The 18,833-nt window shown below is 40.5% G+C and overlaps 1 protein-coding gene across 1 annotated transcript in view; it reads right to left on the reverse strand.

Moving 5' to 3' along the window:
- The window catches only part of LOC116180735 (heterogeneous nuclear ribonucleoprotein L-like), a 124,082-nt gene that overhangs the window by 13,597 nt on the left and 91,652 nt on the right, over positions 1–18,833 (reverse strand). Inside the window, exons 6-7 of the mRNA XM_031500853.1 lie at positions 9,178–9,252; positions 2,037–2,081 (exon numbers count right to left, since the gene is read on the reverse strand). Of these exons, the coding sequence (XP_031356713.1) occupies positions 2,037–2,081; positions 9,178–9,252 (120 nt within the window). The remainder of the gene's footprint in view (positions 1–2,036; positions 2,082–9,177; positions 9,253–18,833) is intronic.

Here is an 18,833-nt window from a genome sequence, read left to right on the forward strand (position 1 = left end):
GAACGCTCCCGAGTATTTTAGAATGTTCTCGAACAAACACGTCGCATTTCCCGAAAAAATTGCGTCACATTCGCCTTCGTTCTTTATCGCCGATGACTAATATTTCACGGCGACTTGAGTGCTCTGGAACATTCGCTACGTATCAAACCCCATCAAATCCCAGTCTATTGGAATTTTCTTTTAACTAAAAGCAAATTAAATCACAATCCTGAAGGTATCAAATATACACGTCCCATCGGACATTCACAGATTGGCAAATTTGTACTAACAATTTCCAACAGTCATACATCAATTAAGGGGCGCTTTTAGACGATAAACTTACTTCTCCACGTTTCCGGCTCGGAAGGTCCATAAATCCGAAATATCGCACTTCTTTCTTAAACGTATAAATTACGCCACTCCATTTTGAACGTGTCTTACATGTCTTATTATCATGATAACGTACTGGCGGGAATTGTCTCGATAAATAACGGGAGAATGGCAACCCATTAGCCTTTCAACGTGGGGAGAGAGCAACCGAATCGACTCCTAATCTCGAAACAGTAATTTCCTGAACAAAATGAAAATTTGCTTCGCTCGATTTTTACGCGGGCCCCAATATAATGGCGTCGTTAATTATGAGGGGCTGTAACTTTCCGTTGTTATGTTATTAAACACGGCTTTGCGTACCTAATAGGTGAATTTTTGATGGAGAGCGGCCGACGCTTACATTTTAAAATGCCAAATGGATTTTCGGGACCAATTGCTTCATATTCATGAGGCGTGTGGTAGTCACGTTTCCGTACAGCACACGAAAGCTGGGGAGAGAGAGAAGGATGCTTCATGGTTTATTAATAAAACGATATACGGATGCTGTATTTACAAAATACAAATTACAATACTGGCAGAACGCGACCGAACGACTTTTATCTCTCCGCTCGGCCTCTATCGTTTTAAGAGGATGCCTTTTGCACTTCGAAATGCGCCCGCTACATTGAGATTTCGCTTAAAAATTGATAACTGTTATCAGTCGTCGGATCCATTTTCTAGAAATTCAATGTCTGTGTAATTGCATTACTTCTGGCGATTAACCGGATTTGGTGTGGATCGGGATACACTTTTCTCTAAACTGGAGGCTATAATTTGAATTTATTTGGATACGTAAGTTGTCATTTTGAAGATTGCACCGATTTCTGAAACGTTTCTTCGGATTCCTGCCTGAAATTATTCTGGAAAGCGACTCTCACCATTGCAAACACTATAATTTTATTCGGGAAAAAGGGTTGACGCAATTCCAAAAAAAAAAACATTTCCAGAGAATGAGTGTAAATAAAGTTCGAACAAATATCTCCACAAAGAAACACGAGGCGGTGGCGTTTCCAAGTTACGTTTAACAAAAGGATAAATTCAGTCTTCTAATTTCCATTTACTCAAACGGTAGTATTTCCATTTAAGAGACGTAATGGGATCGGAAGTTTCCTCTCGGTACGATTGCTCGCGTCAATCATATCACCTATTTTTTTTCGGGTACTAAAAAGAGTTACGTCAATACGTGACGGAGGTACGGGGGTGGAAAATTTAATCAATTTTCGTTTCACACTCGGCTTTCAAACGATTCTTTAAGGTCTCCGACGCCATTAAATATTTAAAAAGGAAACCTGGGGCACGCGCGCGCCTCGGGCGAGTAAATAAACTATCGACGGACCGAAAACGTAACCGAAGCGTTTTAATTGGCTTGATAACTGTATACGATTGACCCTAATTAATATTTAAATTATTTCATATACGCCTGGATTGCTAAACGTGCTGGACCACGCCGGTGGTGCGAAGCGTGAATCCCGTTAATGAAAGCGAAACTTATAATTTATTTATAATCTCGGGGAATTGTTTCCCGTTCAGGCAAGTTCTTACTATAAACATCGAATGTTTTCGCAAGTTTGTGTTGAAGTTCTGCGGTAATGTGGCAGCCCTTCCGACCGACGCCGACGGTGCTACCACAAGCAGGGGAAAACTTTTGTATAGAAATTTCGATCCTAAGAAATTGTTTTTCTACTTACTCGGTCTTACTTCTGGTCCAATTCCGCTTCTGATTGCTTCAGCATCTAAAACAAAAGAGAAAAATGTAGTATAATATTGAATCGTTAAGATCTAGCACCAAACCGTAGATTTGTTGATAGAAAAATTTTTGTAATTTTCAAAATTTCTCGCTCGCTCAATGGCTTCATGGCCATCGATTTAAAAGAGAACGGATGGACCGAAAAAATAAATAATGCCCTTTTGATATCTTTGTTCGTTATGAACCGAATTGCATGAAATTCAAACTGGGCATAGCCAGTACCAAATCAAATGTAATGTCACCGCTTTGGCACTTTTGATTTAGTATCGTCAGAGCTTAAGAACAAGTCCCGCGAGGGTGCGGGCTTCCGCTAACAACTAACTAAGATGCCGCGGATGGCATCAATTGAACCTTCGATTCTCAAGATGTCTGCAAAAGTCCAGGCTGAATATACTGAATTTTTTCCGAATCCCGAAAATTTTTGAATCTCCCAGACCTTTCACATATCATTCCCGAATTGGCCTTCCAAAAGTTCTAATGAATTTCCGAATCTTCCCAAAGGCTTATCTGAAACATTCAAAACCCTTTTGCGCCCTTCTTCTTAAATATACTTGAATCGATCCAAAACCGATCTAAAACATTGTCTTTGAATCCTTCATAAATCCCCCTTAAATCGTTCTTAATTCTGAATGGAATCCGTTTTCGCATATATCGTAAAATTTTCTGGACGCTGCCCAGACCCCCCGGTGCTACTTTCACTCACGAAACGTTCAGCAATAGACTCTTTCCAAAAATTATGCTATAAGTGCTTAACTTCTTATGGAAGAATGAAGAATCTGGAGGTCTGGGGAGTGGGGCATACCCCCCAGAAACAAAAAAAAGGTCTATGTTAATTTTCTTGCACATATCGTAAAATTTCTGGACGCTGGGGGGTATTCCATACCCCCCGGTGCTACTTTCACTCACGAAACGTTCAGCAATAGACTCTTTCCAAAACTTTTGCTATAAGTGCTTAACTTCTTATGGAAGCATGAAGAATCGGGGGGTCTGGGGGTGGGGCATACCCCCCAGGAACAAAAAAAAGGTCTATGTTAATTTCCTTGCACATATCGTAAAATTTCTGGACGCTGGGGGGTATTCCATACCCCCCCAGAGTGCTACTTTCACTCACGAAACGTTCAGCAATAGACTCTTTCCAAAACTTTTGCTATAAGTGCTTAACTTCTTATGGAAGAATGAAGAATCGGGAGGTCTGGGGAGTGGGGCATACCCCCCAGAAACAAAAAAAAGGTCTATGTTAATTTCCTTGCACATATCGTAAAATTTTCTGGGCGCTGGGGGGTATTCCATACCCCCCAGAGCTACTTTCACTCACGAAACGTTCAGCTATAGACTCTTTCCAAAAATTATGCTATAAGTGCTTAACTTCTTATGGAAGAATGAAGAATCGGGAAGAATGAAGAATCGGGAGGTCTGGGGGGGGGGGGGCATACCCCTCAGGAACGAAAAAAAGGTCTATGTTAATTTCCTTGCACATATCGTAAAATTTTCTGGGCGCTGGGGGGTATTCCATGGAAGAATGAAGAATCGGGAGGTCTGGGGGTTTGGCATACCCCCCAAGAACAAAAAAAAGAGTCTATGTTCATTTTCTAGCACATATCGTAAAATTTTCAGGACGCTGGGGGGTATTCCATGGAAGAATGAAGAATAGGGAGGTCTGAGGGGTTTGGCATACCCCTCAGGAACAAAAAAAAGAGTCTATGTTCCTTTTCTTGCACATATCGTAAACTTTTCTGGGCGCTGGAGGGTTTTCCATGGAAGAATGAAGAATCGGGAGGTCTGGGGGGTTTGGCATACCCCTCAGGAACAAGAAAAAGAGTCTATGTTCATTTCCTTGCACATATCGCAAAATTTTCTGGACGCTGGGGTATTCCATGGAAGAATGAAGAATCGGGAGGGTAGGGGGGTTTGGCATACCCCCCCCAGGAGCAAAAAAAGTCTTATGTTCATTTCCTTGCATATATCGTAAAATTTTCTGGACGCTGGGGGGTATTCCATGGAAAAATGAAGAATCAGGAGGTCTGGGGGGTTTGGCATACCCCCCAGGAACAAAACAAAGAGTCTATGTTCATTTCCTTGCACATATCGCAAAATTTTCTGGACGCTGGGGGTATTCCATGGAAGAATGAAGAATCGAAAGGCCTGGGGGGTTTGGCATACCCCCCAGGAGCAAAAAAAAGAGTATGTTCATTTACTTGCACATATCGTCAAATCTTCTGGACGCTACCCCCCAGACCCCCCGGGTGCTACGTTAACGCACGCAAACGTTCAGCTATATATCGGCAACGTTATTAAAGAGTCATTCATTTGCATAGGTAACTCGATTCGCGCCTTCCTTGAAACCTCGACTTGATCGCATCGCATCTTCACATAATCGTCTCTGGCCAATTCCAGGTCGTTAAGCGTAATTGCGACGACACTGTTGCAAGTTTCGAACAAGACAAGATCAAATGGCCTGTAATTATGTCAATTGTACGACGACCAGATCGACCGAAAAGCGATCATCTCGCCGCGACTAATCCCTTATAGCTACCTTGTCATCAGAGACGGAGATCGACTTCCAAATTAATTAGAAGAGGGCGCTTCGATTTTTGCACGTAACAATGGCGGGAATTTATATAATCGCCGCGAGACCCATTTAGCCGCACTTCTGTTACGAACTTGGATATTCGACGCTATTAATAGTTCTTGTAATGATTGTTCTACTGCCAAGTTGCGCTATCTCTTCACATTGCAGTGGTTTAGGACCATGTAGTTACATTAGACTGTTTTTATGACTAGAGCGTTGGAAGGAAGTCGATTTGCGAAAGGGAAAATGCCATCAAAATTGTAAAAATCAAGTTCTACAGTTCAGTAAATGCAACGGTTTGAATTTGAACATGAGGGTTGAACTGATGCCACAAGGGTCGCGTTATTAGTTTTTTTTTAAATAAATTTAGTGATTAGCTGTCCTCCGATCGTATTCCGAAGGAAAGATTTGCAATCTTTAGCATTAGACCATGTTAGAAAGTATTTCCGGTTGACGAAGAAATTATAGACCACCGCATATGACACAATTTAATTATTATTTATCTCAGAAACTTCCTCAGTCATTATCGAATCGTATTAATTAACCTCTTAAGGGCTTGAGTACTTCTTGTCGCTGGGTCACTGAGTTTTTTTTCCGAATTCTTTAAAACTGTTTTCTAAATCACTTCCAAATCTTTATTGAATCTTAAAGATTGACTTGAGGCTACTTTCTTACAATTCAAAGATTTCGAAAACAATAAAGTCATTAATAAGTTGGATATTGATTTGTTGAGATTGAATTTGCATATTGGAAACATGACAAAACCTCCCTGGCCCCATCGCTCTACACTTTATCAAAATAGAACGTCAATAGTCTTCAAACAGCGCATATAAAGACCCTTCCGAATACGATAAATTACGGCCTTAAATCCAACCTGCCAAGTCGAAACTGTGTCCCCTACGTCGCTGATTTCATAAAATATGTAACGGACCCCCTGGTGGTCAATATCCTAACTTTCAGACGAGGATGTCGCCCTCGCTCGCGAAGGTACAAATCATTCTCAGGCCCATTATAAATCATAAAGCAAATTCGCCCGTAATCAATACGTTATTCAGCCGACGGAAGCATGGAAATTAAACTTCGCCACGAGTCGGGGAAGTTTTATTTGTATTTAAGCGACGGCGGACTTATCTTCTCCACACAGGATTAACGCTTTATTAGATTTTCCATCAAAACTTCGAACAAAGAAGCTGCACTCTCGTGAATAATTTACGGTTTAAGTTTTGGGATCGAGTGGTCCAACCTGTTGGCCATCTCGTGCTGCACGTTGGAGAACAGTCGCTGAGTTCTGGGCCATCATCAATCTCTTTGCTCTAGATTTCCAGCAAACACGTGCATGTCTAATGCCCCCCCCCCTCCCCCGCCGCCTGAGATTGTGCATTATTCAATAAAACGTTAGCATTTTTAGTGAATCCTTAGACCTGAGTTTTACGGAGAAAGTAGCACCAGGGGATCTGAAACACCCCTCAGCATACGAAAATTTTAAGCTCTAGGGAAATGAACATTGAATCTTTAATTCCTGGGGGAGGAGATTGGGGGTACTATGAATCTAGAAAGAGAACTTAACACCAGGCAGTGTGGGGATATGTAATTACCCCCAAGAAACAAAGTTCTTATGATAGTTGGTAGGGAAATGAACATTAAATCTTTAACTTCTTGGAGAAGCGGGGAAGGGGGAGGGGGTATAGCTGAATCTTGAGAGAGAACATAACACCAGGCAGTGTGGGGATATGTAATTACCCCCAAGGAACAAAGTTCTTATGATAGTGGTAGGGAAATGAACATTAAATCTTTAATTTCTTGGAGAAGCGGGGAAGGGGGAGGGGGTATAGCTGAATCTTGAGAGAGAACATAACACCAGGCAGTGTGGGGATATGTAATTACCCCCAAGGAACAAAGTTCTTATGATAGTTGTAGGGAAATGAACATTAAATCTTTAATTTCTTGGAGAAGCGGGGAGGAGGGGGGGGGTATAGCTGAATCTTGAGAGAGAACATAACACCAGGCAGTGTGGGGATATGTAATTACCCCCAAGGAACAAAGTTCTTATGATAGTTGTAGGGAAATGAACATTAAATCTTTAATTTCTTGGAGAAGCGAGGAAGGGGGAGGGGGTATAGCTGAATCTTGAGAGAGAACAAACACCAGGCAGTGTGGGGATATGTAATTACCCCCAAGAAACAAAGTTCTTATGATAGTGGTAGGGAAATGAACATTAAATCTTTAACTTCTTGGAGAAGCGGGGAAGGGGGAGGGGGTATAGCTGAATCTTGAGAGAGAACATAACACCAGGCAGTGTGGGGATATGTAATTACCCCCAAGAAACAAAGTTCTTATGATAGTGGTAGGGAAATGAACATTAAATCTTTAACTTCTTGGAGAAGCGAGGAAGGGGGGGGGGTATAGCTGAATCTTGAGAGAGAACATAACACCAGGCAGTGTGGGGATATGTAATTACCCCCAAGAAACAAAGTTCTTATGATAGTGGTAGGGAAATGAACATTAACTGTTTAATTTCTTGGGGAAGCGGGGAGGGGGAGGGGGATAGCATGAATCTTGAAAGAGACCACCAGGCAGTGTGGGGATATGTAATTACACCCAAGGAACAAAGTTCTTATGATAGTTGTAGGGAAATGAACATTAAATGTTTAATTTCTTGGGGAAGCGGGGGGGGGGGGGGCATGAATGAAGAGAGAACGTAGCGCAAGGCAGTTGGGGGTTATGTAATTACCCCCAGGGAAAGAAGACCTTACGATAGTTGTAGGGAAATAAATATTAAATCTTTCATTGCTTGCTGGGGGAGAATGGTGGGGGGGGGGGTCTGGAATACCCTCAGCATACTAACATTCTATGATACTTCTAGGAAATGAACATTACAACTTAATCCCTTATTGGAGGGGGGGGGATCAACATTAAATCTTCAATTGATGGTACCTCCAGGCTCTCCGATTCTGCATTCTTCCTTAGATGGCATGCGGCCCTTGGTACTTAAAACAACATTTTTAGAAAGTCCTTGGGCCTCAGTTTTGTGGGAGAACATAACACCGGGGGGTCTGGGAAGTATGGAAAACTCCCCAGAGAACGAAGATCTTATGATAGTTGTAGGGAAATGAATATTAAGTCTTTCATTGTTTGCTGGAGGGGGGGGGGGATCATAACACCGGCCCTGCATTCTTCCTTAAAACGGATACTGCCGTTCGCACTTCCAACATTTTTGAATGTCCTTAAGGCTCAGAATACGGACATGTTATGATACCTTCAGGGAAATGAGCATTGAATATTTCAATCCTTTGGAGGGGGGAGGGTTATACTAAGAAGCTCGATAGAGAACGTAGAACTAGGCAGTTTGGGAGTACCCCCAGGGAACGAAGATGTTGTAAAGAAATGAAAATTAAATCTACCATTGTTGGTACCCCCCCCTCCCCCTCCCAAACTCCCCCGTTGTGAATTCCTCCTGAAAACGGATACGGCCCTTCGCACTTACGTCCATAGACCTCGGTTTTGAGGCAGAACGTATATAGCATCGGGGGGTCAAGAATACCCCTCAGCACACGAACATTTTATGATAGATCTAGGGAAATTAACATTGAATCTTACATGCCTTGGGGGGGGTCAACATTAAAGCTTCCATTGGTGGTACCCCCAGACTCCCCGGTTCTGCATTCTTGCGCCCTAGATCGCATGCGGCTCTTGGCACTGAGTTTTGTGGGAGAACATAGCACCGGGGGGTCTGGGGAGTATGGAAAAATTGCGGTGGGGTATTATAACCCCCAGGTACGGAATACCCCAGCGTCACCTTGACCTACTTCTCAAGGTCGCCACCAAGTGGCGAGCTACCTTGAAGTGGTCCAGGAACCCCCCTGAATAACTACTAGAATAAGTGCTCTCCTTTAACCTCCAAAACATAATTCGCTTACAAAGAAAACTCATCGATAACAATATTCAACATAGGGCTTGGCCCCCAGGGGACTTCGTCTCCCCCACTCCACCGAGATCGGTTGGTGATTTTCAGTATACTATTGTTCCACTTGAAGTTTTATGTTCAACAGATAGATGTCCTTCTTGTACATTACGCCGATCCTCCTTCGTTCATTCTTTCGACGCACGCAATGTACCAAACCTTCCTAGGGCGATTATTCCGGTGGCGAATGTGGGGAGTTAAATTTACCGAGAACTAATAAGAAATTGCGGCATTTGCGGTAAATTTATTTCTAATTCGCGAGTGTTTTTCTCTTAGCGAAATTGCACTTTTCTGAATATAATTTTCCAATTTCCAGTAATAAAACTAAAGCAATTAAGTCAAAACATCTGATAAAACAGCGTCTCTCATCGGCGAAACTTTTCCTCCATTACTAATTAGAAGTTAATTGGACAAACTTTCTAAGTGCGGCCTCGAATGTAAAGAATTAATCTAATTAAAGCAAAGCGGACCGTTTATTCGGGAAAAGGAGGGCGCCGCTTTACCTTATCTTTATTTAGAAAGTTGAATGGGCCAGATATTAATTTTACTTACTGTACGGCTGCGGCCTGGAACCGTAATGAGGTTCTTGTAAGAGTGGCTGCGGTCGACCGTTCACGTTCTCCTTTGCTGAAACAAGAGGCGCCAATTAGAAATTTGGCAACACTGAAAACTACCGCCAACTTACACATTTAAATTTCGAACACGCAATTTATCGCGACTTAGAAAATCTGTACGGATGTACCATGATTTTACTTTTTTCACCTCGACGTTTTAATTTATTTACATACGAGTACATTAAAAATCGTTGTTGCATTACTTAGACCTTTTATGGACCACGCCATGGACGAGAAAAATTAGAAAATCAAATGAATTGATGGTTCGTCTATCTTTACCGAGTAATCCGACAGAAAATCGACACAAAAAGCCCTTGAGCGTTTACACAGCACGCTAAAAAATAATGCCACGAAACAGACCAGATGCGATAAGCGACTTGAAGTGTCCTTTTAAGGGTCATTAAGCTCAAATCGTAGTTGACGCGGATAAAGGAATGCGTTTAACGGGAGAGAAAAAAAATACCAAACAAAAGAAAATCGATCATCCCGGCGATTCCCGCTTCGTTTACTAAAATGAAAAGAAAATGTTTCCTTTGACGCAAAATCGCCGCCGGCGGCGTAAAACAAAAACAAAGAAGTGGGGGGGAGACGGCATTGTTGCGGAATTCCGGTCGAAAATAATTGAAGTAAAAGCGGATTGCCTCTCAATCTCATCAGATACAATCGACTTATACAAGACAGCCGGTATCGATCGCCCAACTTTTGAGGGAAAAAAAAATCCCCCTCGGTTTTATTAAGTGACTGTTTGTATCTTTACAGATTCAGATATGCAAGCATTTTCGAGGCTTTATCCCGAAATTGAGGTCTGGTATTTTGCCTAAGGCGAGCTTTTCAATGAAAAAAGAGCAAAACGTCAAGCTAGATAAATTGCGTGTAGCTCGATTTCATAAATCCTTACGGATGTACTATGATTTTGACTGTATTTAACATCTCGCTTCTTAGTTGTCCCAAAAAAACATATTAAAGTTTCCAATTGACAAATTTCATTTCGAGTAGTACTAAAAGCCCAAATCGATTTAGAAAAAAAAAGTTTCCAGTTTCCTGTTCTCTTTTGTCTCCTTTTCTGCGAAGAACTCTATTCAATTATAGTGAACGAGTTCATTTAATACATCTTGTATCTCTATAATTCCGCCCTTAAACTCGCTGTTTTTATCGCGCCGCAAACATGCCACCCACAAATGACAACCGTCGCGCAATTTCGCATAAAAAATGAAAATTTACATTTGTCTCTTTTACCTTGATCTAAATTTATGGCGCACATAAAACGTTCAAGGGGGTTTAATTTAGAGAAAAGTTCCGCTTAAATAATAAGGCTCTTCATTTTTCTAGAATATCCGAGGTGCGAGTCTCATTTGAATCGAGGGATCAAAGTTTTGTCACCGAGATCAATTTGTTTTTTTACTGCCATTGTTTACAAGATTAAATGATCTTTTATATTGCAAATGTTCGAGACTGGCGAGACTAAATTTGTTCAACAATTTTAGTATAGACATCGGATGGATTCAGGAAAAATCTACGAATTTTTCGAATCAAGTTCAATTCTGGCCCTTAAAATCCCCCCGATTGGAGTTCCACGTGTTACAAGAGAAATTAACCACCGCTGGTGGGTGGAAATCTAATGAAACGTTTTCATAAACGTGTCTGAATCTCCCAAGTTTAATTAGAAACGGGCATTCTGTCTTACAGCTGATATGCGAATAATATGAAAGGATCACGTCAATTCGGACAGCATCTCATCTGCTGTAGGCGAGATGATGAAACGGAACGGAAAAGCTTAAGTAGCAAAAGATTTATTTGCGAGAGTAATGAAACGGGAGAATGATCGAACGCGTGTTTTGTTACCATCATCCCCCGACGAGGCGAAATTAACGCGTTTTGGTAACTTGAGTACAAATTTTAATTAAACTGACATCACGTACATCTCACCTATACGAAATTAGTACATTCAGCACATTTTCAATTTACGGCCGAAAGTCGAAACGCAATCCCTCGCTCGAGTTCTTTAATTAAACACCGCGCGGAAACGCCGCAAATTCAAAGGGATTCATTGTAATCCACATGAGAGTTTCAATAAATCGGATACACTCGAGTATTGATATAGAAAAGTTCGATTCCGGCCACTAAACATTTTAGTTTGTTGTGATGAAAGAAATCTCCCTAGCAAAATGGCGCCCGAGCAAGTTTCTAGGTCGCCCAAAAATGGCACTTACGCGTACATAATTAATTGGGCTAGACGAATCAGATTGGTTTATGATTAAAGATGGCTAATTAAACTAATTAACCCCATTTGGGGGGTGTGTCGAAAATTAAAAAGTGAGTAGGGACTACGTAAGAAAAACGATTCGGTTGGTGCTCAAGAGAGCGTAACATTTTTCGTGTGTTTCGTCGCGAAGGCACCAAGTTTAAAATGTCCCAAACGAGTGAAACCATCAATCGCCCTTAAAACAATAGAAAGTGTTAGTGAGTACAAGATCTTGTGCGGAAAGTTTTACATTTAATAGATTTAATAAACAGTTTGCGCAAACGCGCACTGAGGGTCATGTCAATTTACTCAATTGCAATCAATACGCATTTAAATATTCGTCACTTTCGAACGGGTCAAATACCCACGACAACCTAGTCGCAATTTGTCAGAAACCTCTACTTAGCAGTTCCCATGCTGATAACGACCCGAATCTGACTCATCCGGACGGTCACGTACATCCCATTAATTTTGTTTTATCGCGCGACAAGCTGACACGTCTAATTTTTTCATACGGAAATACGTAAACCGAAAATGTATCAAAAAATCCCGTTAGTCTCAGGCGCTCGACAAAGTCTCCTGTTCACAGTTCAAGCGTCCACTAGCGGACAGAAGAAAGGTCTAAGACGCTGTTAGAAGGGACATATTTCAGGTAGAGCTCGTTTAACAATAAAGGTGAATTTACGAAATGAAAATAGCGGGCATAGAAAACTTCAAGGTTTATCAAATATATAGAGAAATGATAAAAAAAGAAGAAATCGTTTAAAATTTCAAATACAACTCCTAGCCTTCACGTTCGAATAAGGGTAAATAAAAAATTAGGGACATGGCGCCCGAGCAGGGACAAAGCAAGCTTCTAGGTCGTGCAAAAAAGATCCGAGAAAGATAAGAGCAGTGCGTCTAGGAAAGACTCCTGGAGGGTCAGCTAAGATTCAAGGATTTCGAAGTTAATGAGACAACATTCGTAACATATTCCGAAAAGGTCCGGGAATATTAGAAATTCACTAAGATTTGAGGAGACCCTTCAAAAGAATTCAATCGAAACTCAAAGTTGAGGAATGGCTCGAGAATCATTCGAGATTTGGGGCCCCACAGAAATTTTGAGGGGTTTAAGATCATCCATAAAAGATTCTAGGGGATCCTCGAATTATTCAGAGTCCAGGAAACAATCGGGAATGATTAGGAAAAGATTCAGGAGTGATTTTGGGAAAGACTCGGAGCACATTCCAAAAGTGTTCGGCGAGGAATTCTTTCTTTAAAACTAAATTGATAAAAAAATTGGGTTTCAAGGGTGATCCACGAGTGACTCAATAAAGACTTAAGATACAAGCACGAGGCTTCAGAGTGGAATTCAAGCAAGCTTAAGAGAGATTAAAGGATGAGTCAAGTGAGTAATAGTCTTGGTGCAAGATTCTTGATTACAAGGGGTTTTTTCGAGGAGGTACGGTTTCCTTAGAGGGCTGTCAATTGCTGGGGTCAGTCTGACGGGCGGTAATACAATCGTAATGTGCTTTACGTGACAAAATCCGGTCGTAGTGATTACTAAGTTCTATTTCAGATAAATATTCAGTCAACCGAGGCTATTACCCCTAAAGGCACCGTAATCAGTTGAACATACAAATACTTATTTACTTTATTAACGATGAAAATCTCTAGCCATACGACTCGATTACGGGCTGTACTTCGAAAAGGTTGTCGAACCACAAGAAATCAATGGGTGGAAACTCATGTACTTCTTAAAGGAAATTTCAAGAGATTGCTCAATGTACGTGAAAAAATAAAAAATAGGATTTATTTCAAGCTGCATAATGACGACCCGGACCTGACTCAGTTAGACGGTCACCTACAACCCATTAGTTTTGTCTTATCGCGATACAAGCGGGCGCATCTATTTTTTTAACACCCAATCAAATTTAAGACCCCAATCCACAAACAATCCTTCAGTAACTCGACAAGAGATTGTACTTACAATCGCGAAAGAGAACAAACCTCCTGAAACCTAGCATTGAAGATAAATAAACTGTTCCTTTATTGGGATTTGGGTAAATTTACAAAATGATAATAGAGGGCATAGAAAACTCGAATGTTTAATAAATATCAAGGGAAATGACAACAAAAGCGAAAATAAATAAATAAAACCTCAAATACAACCCCTAGCCTTCACGTTCGAATAAGGGCGTATAAAAAATTAGGGACAATAAGGGAATGTTTAATAAATGAAGAGATTTCGACTGTGGTGTACTTATACATAATTTATGGCAAGTCTTCTTTTATCTGCCGCCTTTAAACGCATTAATTATTACGACGTTATTGTGCTAGTTTAAAAGGGCCGGTAAATCTGAAATATAACCGCAAGTTCGTGAGGAATTTACTAAATTGTTTTGTGCTAATTATACGGCGTGATTTTGTAAAAGTATTTATACCTAATCGCTTCCGGAAGTCCCATTAGTATGAATCAAAAATGAAAAATGACATCGCATGCCAGTTCGTGGCCATTATTCAATTACGTTAAAAACAAAATTATAACCACAAATCCGAGACACGAATTCGCGTGCCTAATCCGCTTTCAGCTTAAACGATTCAAGTTTTTCGGAAGCGGGAGCGCCATCTTTCGCATTGTCTCGTCTATGCAAATCTCGTATATTAAGGGCAACGTAGATAAAAACTTGTACGAGTTCAAAGTTTATGAATAAGTTTGACATTTTCTGTTCCCTGCACGTCGCGCCACTTTAGCCCCCTGCACGGGCGCCACTTTCTGTCAAAGATTGCTTTGATCACAACGGGCGGATGGTTTAGTGGCGGGAATCGAACCTTTTTATATCAATAATGTATAGATGCATTCTCCAACTCGAAGTGTGCTCAATTTGTGGAAACTCTTGCTTGAATTAGAGCTATTTCCGCACACACAGTCAGGTGATTTAACCACTGCAATCCGCTTGAAATATCGGATTTATTTTTCTCTAAAAAACTCTAATTAAAGAGTACAAAACTAATATGAATATACAGAGTGGGAATTGTATCTGAATCTCTTTATGGCATTAAAAATTATAAAAAGTTTGATATCAATCTACATACTTTAAAATTGTGGTCAGTGGCGCACGTCTGCGGAGTCAAGGGGGGCATAGACATTTATGGTTAACAAAGAAATGTTAAAATTTGAGTCGACAATCAAAATACGTAATAATATACAGGATGTTCCGTTTAAAAAAAATTAGCTATAAATTTCCACAACTTTGTGGGCGACCTTGTATATTTCAAATTATCCCGGATGTGTACATTTTTAAGAGCCCTAAAACTTCTATATAAGAAACTTTTGATTAGCCCTGTATATTTTGAAATAATCGACGGTTCTGGTAATTTTTCCTAACCCTGTATGTATGGTCGACGGGAAACCACACTCTACCACCGTGCTAACTACTACGGTGCCAGTGCCTCATGGACCGTACGATCTTAATAGAATTCTTGGTCCTACCAAACGACAAAAACCGCACCCTTCTCCGGGTTCCTATGTAAACAAGTATAAATTGTTTGTTTTGACATCACCAATAGACATATTTCTTGCAGACGTCTCAATCGCCCTTTGTGACTACCCTCTTCCGACAATCCGTTCTTGAGGTATAAGGGAATATACCCGATCACGATAAGAGGTCGAGGAGGAGGGGTATGGTTAGTAGAAATTAATTCCTTTCGTTGAGACGTTTCATTAGAGTACCATGAAGGCTAAAACTAGTTCCATCCCCCCCCCCCCTGTACTTGATAAGAGGACAAAAAGAAGGGCAGTAGTTGGTAGAAAACGGCTCCTTTCGTTGAGACCTTTAATTATAATTAGAATACAATGAGAGATAAAATTAATTTTTAACCCCCCCCCCTCAGGCCCCGTCGCTCACTGATCTCGAAAGTTATAGTTTGTACAAACCCATGTGCCCCCCCCCCTCAATTTCCTAAAGTTTAACTTGGCACCAATTGGTTGTCGTGTGTAAAAGTTATGCAAGTTTTACTTTCAAAAACAGCATATCAAGAAATAATACGTGGGGGGGGGGCTTTTAGACAGCCAAGACTCTAGGATCATTCCCCTAGAAGTAGGCAGAAGTGGGTCCGGACGGACGGACAGGCAAAACGCAAGCAATCGCACATTTTTTTTAATTCTTAAAAAATGCGCTAAAAATTGCACGGACCGCCAACGCAACAAGGCTTCAAGTCAGCATCCAGCAGTGTTACGCCGTACGCAATCGGCCACCCCGGTGTCCCATTCCCCATCCAATCCTGTAGACAGGAAGAATAGGGAGCCGCCGATAGAATTGGCAATCCTGGTAACCATTCCCACTGGTCCAGTCACTTGGGGGAGGTAAAAAAGTTGATAAGGTCCCCAGAACAAAACGAGTGGAATCAGCAAGAAAAACAACGGGCGTAGCGAAGGAAGTAAAAAACTAAACAAAGAGAACGTCATGGAAGGAGACAAGGAGAGGAAATAACTAAATAACAAAACGATGGAGGGCTTGAAGCAAGCACCATACGGGATAAAGGACAGATAGATTAAAACGGAGATGATGGGTGTAAGAAAGGAAAAAGGGCTAAGAACAATTGAAAAAGAGAGTGAACCATAACCCGTACTTAACATGGGAAAAGGAAACAGAAATTGCGAGGTGTAAGGGAAAGCAACATTCACATGAATCACGAGCTAATGTTTGAGAAAAGGGAAGTACACCAAAAATTACGGACGTGGCAAAAAGCAAAGAGAAGGGGGAAAGGTGAAATGACCAGAAAATTAATGGTGGGAGACAAGAACAAAGAAGCAAGGATTAAGTGTAGAAGAAGGAGTGGACTTTAGAGGAGGAAAAGAATAGAAGAAGAAAACGGGAAAAGGAAGGAGACGGAAAAGGGGGTTCGAGAAAAACAAAAAGAGGTTAATAAGAAGAGCACGAGAGGTAAAGAATGAAACAAAGAAGGGAAATTCCTATTCGATCTTATAGGAAAGGGGGCATGTAGAGGAACAAGAGGGTGATACAAAAGTCTCAATGGGGGGGGGGGGGACAGTGTGACATAGGTTGATGGGAAAGGTACTAAAACAAAGAGGAAAAAATGTGATGGACTTCTTCAGTAATTTAACGTATTAAAAGGAAACCTTTGGCAAATGAAAGAGAAAGGAAAGTAGACAAGAAAATCTGCTGAGCGACGGGGGGTGGGGTGGGAGGGGGGTGTTAAAAATTAATTTTATCTCTCATTGTATTCTAACTAAAGGTCTCAACGAAAGGAACCGTTTTGTACCAAGTACTGCCCTTGTTTCTGTCCTCTTATCAAAGTACGGGGTGGAGGAGGAGAGGGGGGGGGGGGGGGGAACTAATTTCATCCTTCATGGTACTCTAATGAAAGGTCTCAACGAAAGGAATTAATTTCTACCAACCATAGTCCTCCTCGGACTGTCGGAAGGTACTCACAAAGGGTCAAAACAAAAGCTATTTCGGTTTAAAAAAAATGCGCTTTATCTATAAGAGTTGGAATTGAAAAGATAGCCCAGAAGGACTAGAAAAAGAACAAATTCAAAATTTAATTTGAAAAAATAATGAGGGGGGGGGGATGTATCCAAAGTAGACTTAGTCACTCCATAATAAATTTAAGACTTCTAGTGATTTAAACGAGCTCTAAATTTTGTGCTTGCGACATGAAAAACTAAATAACTCATAAATTGGATACAATTCTTAAATTGATTCACCATAGTGGGGGGGGGGGGTCCAAGTTGGCTTGGAAAATTCTGAAGACAATGGTATGTCAATAAACTACGAGACCTGAAAGTTTTCAAGTAAGACTCTGCTGCATGCAGCCGGAAATTGAAGCACAATAGCACTGATTTAAATTGGTTTTTATTAAGGCTTCCGTTTGGTTTGGTTTGCGGAAAATAATTGGGCCGTTTGGCGGGATTTAATCGATTGCTATTTCATCATCTGTGTAGACGACGATGTAAACACGATTACTAATTGATCGCTAAACAAACTTTGAAGTATGATTTTCGCACATTTGCCGCACAGTAAAAATAAACCTAAAAGCTTTCGCGTCTCCTTCCTCGCATTTTCACCAAAAAGCGAATGATCGACGTTTCTTTCGTCGCCTGCTAAATTTTTAAATCCCCCAAAACTTTTTTTGTTAAAGCTTAAACTTCGAAAACTCCCCAAACTGTTTACGTCTAGCTCGATTACAAAGTGCGAAAGTCTGACATGTTTTAATTACACACGCCGGATTTAGATGGATTATCGAAGTGCGAGGAACACGAAATGTTTTACAAACGCCCGCTGATCGGCGGCAAGTAATTTTCCTTTCATTACAAACGAAACAAATCCCAAGATATCGAATTGATGTTCGAGGAACGTGGCTAACTTCCAATTTTGTAGAGTTTTTCTTTTGTAATTTCGAATATAAATAGCTCTTAAAATAACAGCAAGTGTAACGATTATTTGTTTTCAACGTAGTAGCGATGTTTATTTAGAGCTTGACGGGCGTTTCTGTGTCAAATGTCCATTGAGTAAAACAAAAAAATGGAGACAAGACAGATGGGCTCTTCTCGTTCGTCAATTGATGTCAGGTCGCCTCGATTCGTGCCAATTGGTCCCAATTCTTTGAAATAATTGCATACTGAACTTTCCTCAATTGGTTTGGTATAAGATAAACAAGCTTCCGATCTTGGGTTCTTTTAGAGATTCGGCCATGAGTCTACATACTGACTGTACAGGGTTTGTAAAGAGGCCGTTGGAATTGTGCACATATTTTGCCAGATATTATACAGACCGTATTTGAAGAGTAATCTTTTACTCAATTTGATGATTCTTTAGATACGTGCAGTGTAAATATTTAGTATTAAGTTGTAAATATTCAGTGGATTAGGCCTACAGGGGATACCAAGTTAAAAAAAACGCGCCATTAACTTTACCTCCACGGTGGTGTGGAAATGGGTATACTTTGAATTGTAACTTTCGATTGTGCTTGTCACGTTTTTGTTCATTTGTTTCTGTATGTTATATATTTGATAATTAAAATTTATTTTGTTAAATTAATTTCAAAATTCTATTTTAAAATAGTGAAGTGAGAAAAGATAGACGCAATGAGTTAGAGATTGATAGAGCGCAAGTGAATGACGTCACATAATATTTTAAATTACATGTCCCATTTTTTAAATTTCTCTTCTTCTTGCCTGTGTGTAATTAATTATTTGTTCTATTGTACCGCGAATTAAATTAATCGAACCGCCAAATTAAATTAATTCATACGCGAATTAAATTAATGAACCGAGAATCAAATTTATTTTCGCGAAATCAAACCGCTAATTAAATTAATTGACCCGCGAAATAATTTAATTAGATTGT

Source organism: Photinus pyralis, unplaced genomic scaffold (assembly GCF_008802855.1).
Source record: "Photinus pyralis isolate 1611_PpyrPB1 unplaced genomic scaffold, Ppyr1.3 Ppyr1.4_LG9, whole genome shotgun sequence".
Lineage (NCBI taxonomy): Eukaryota > Metazoa > Arthropoda > Insecta > Coleoptera > Lampyridae > Photinus > Photinus pyralis.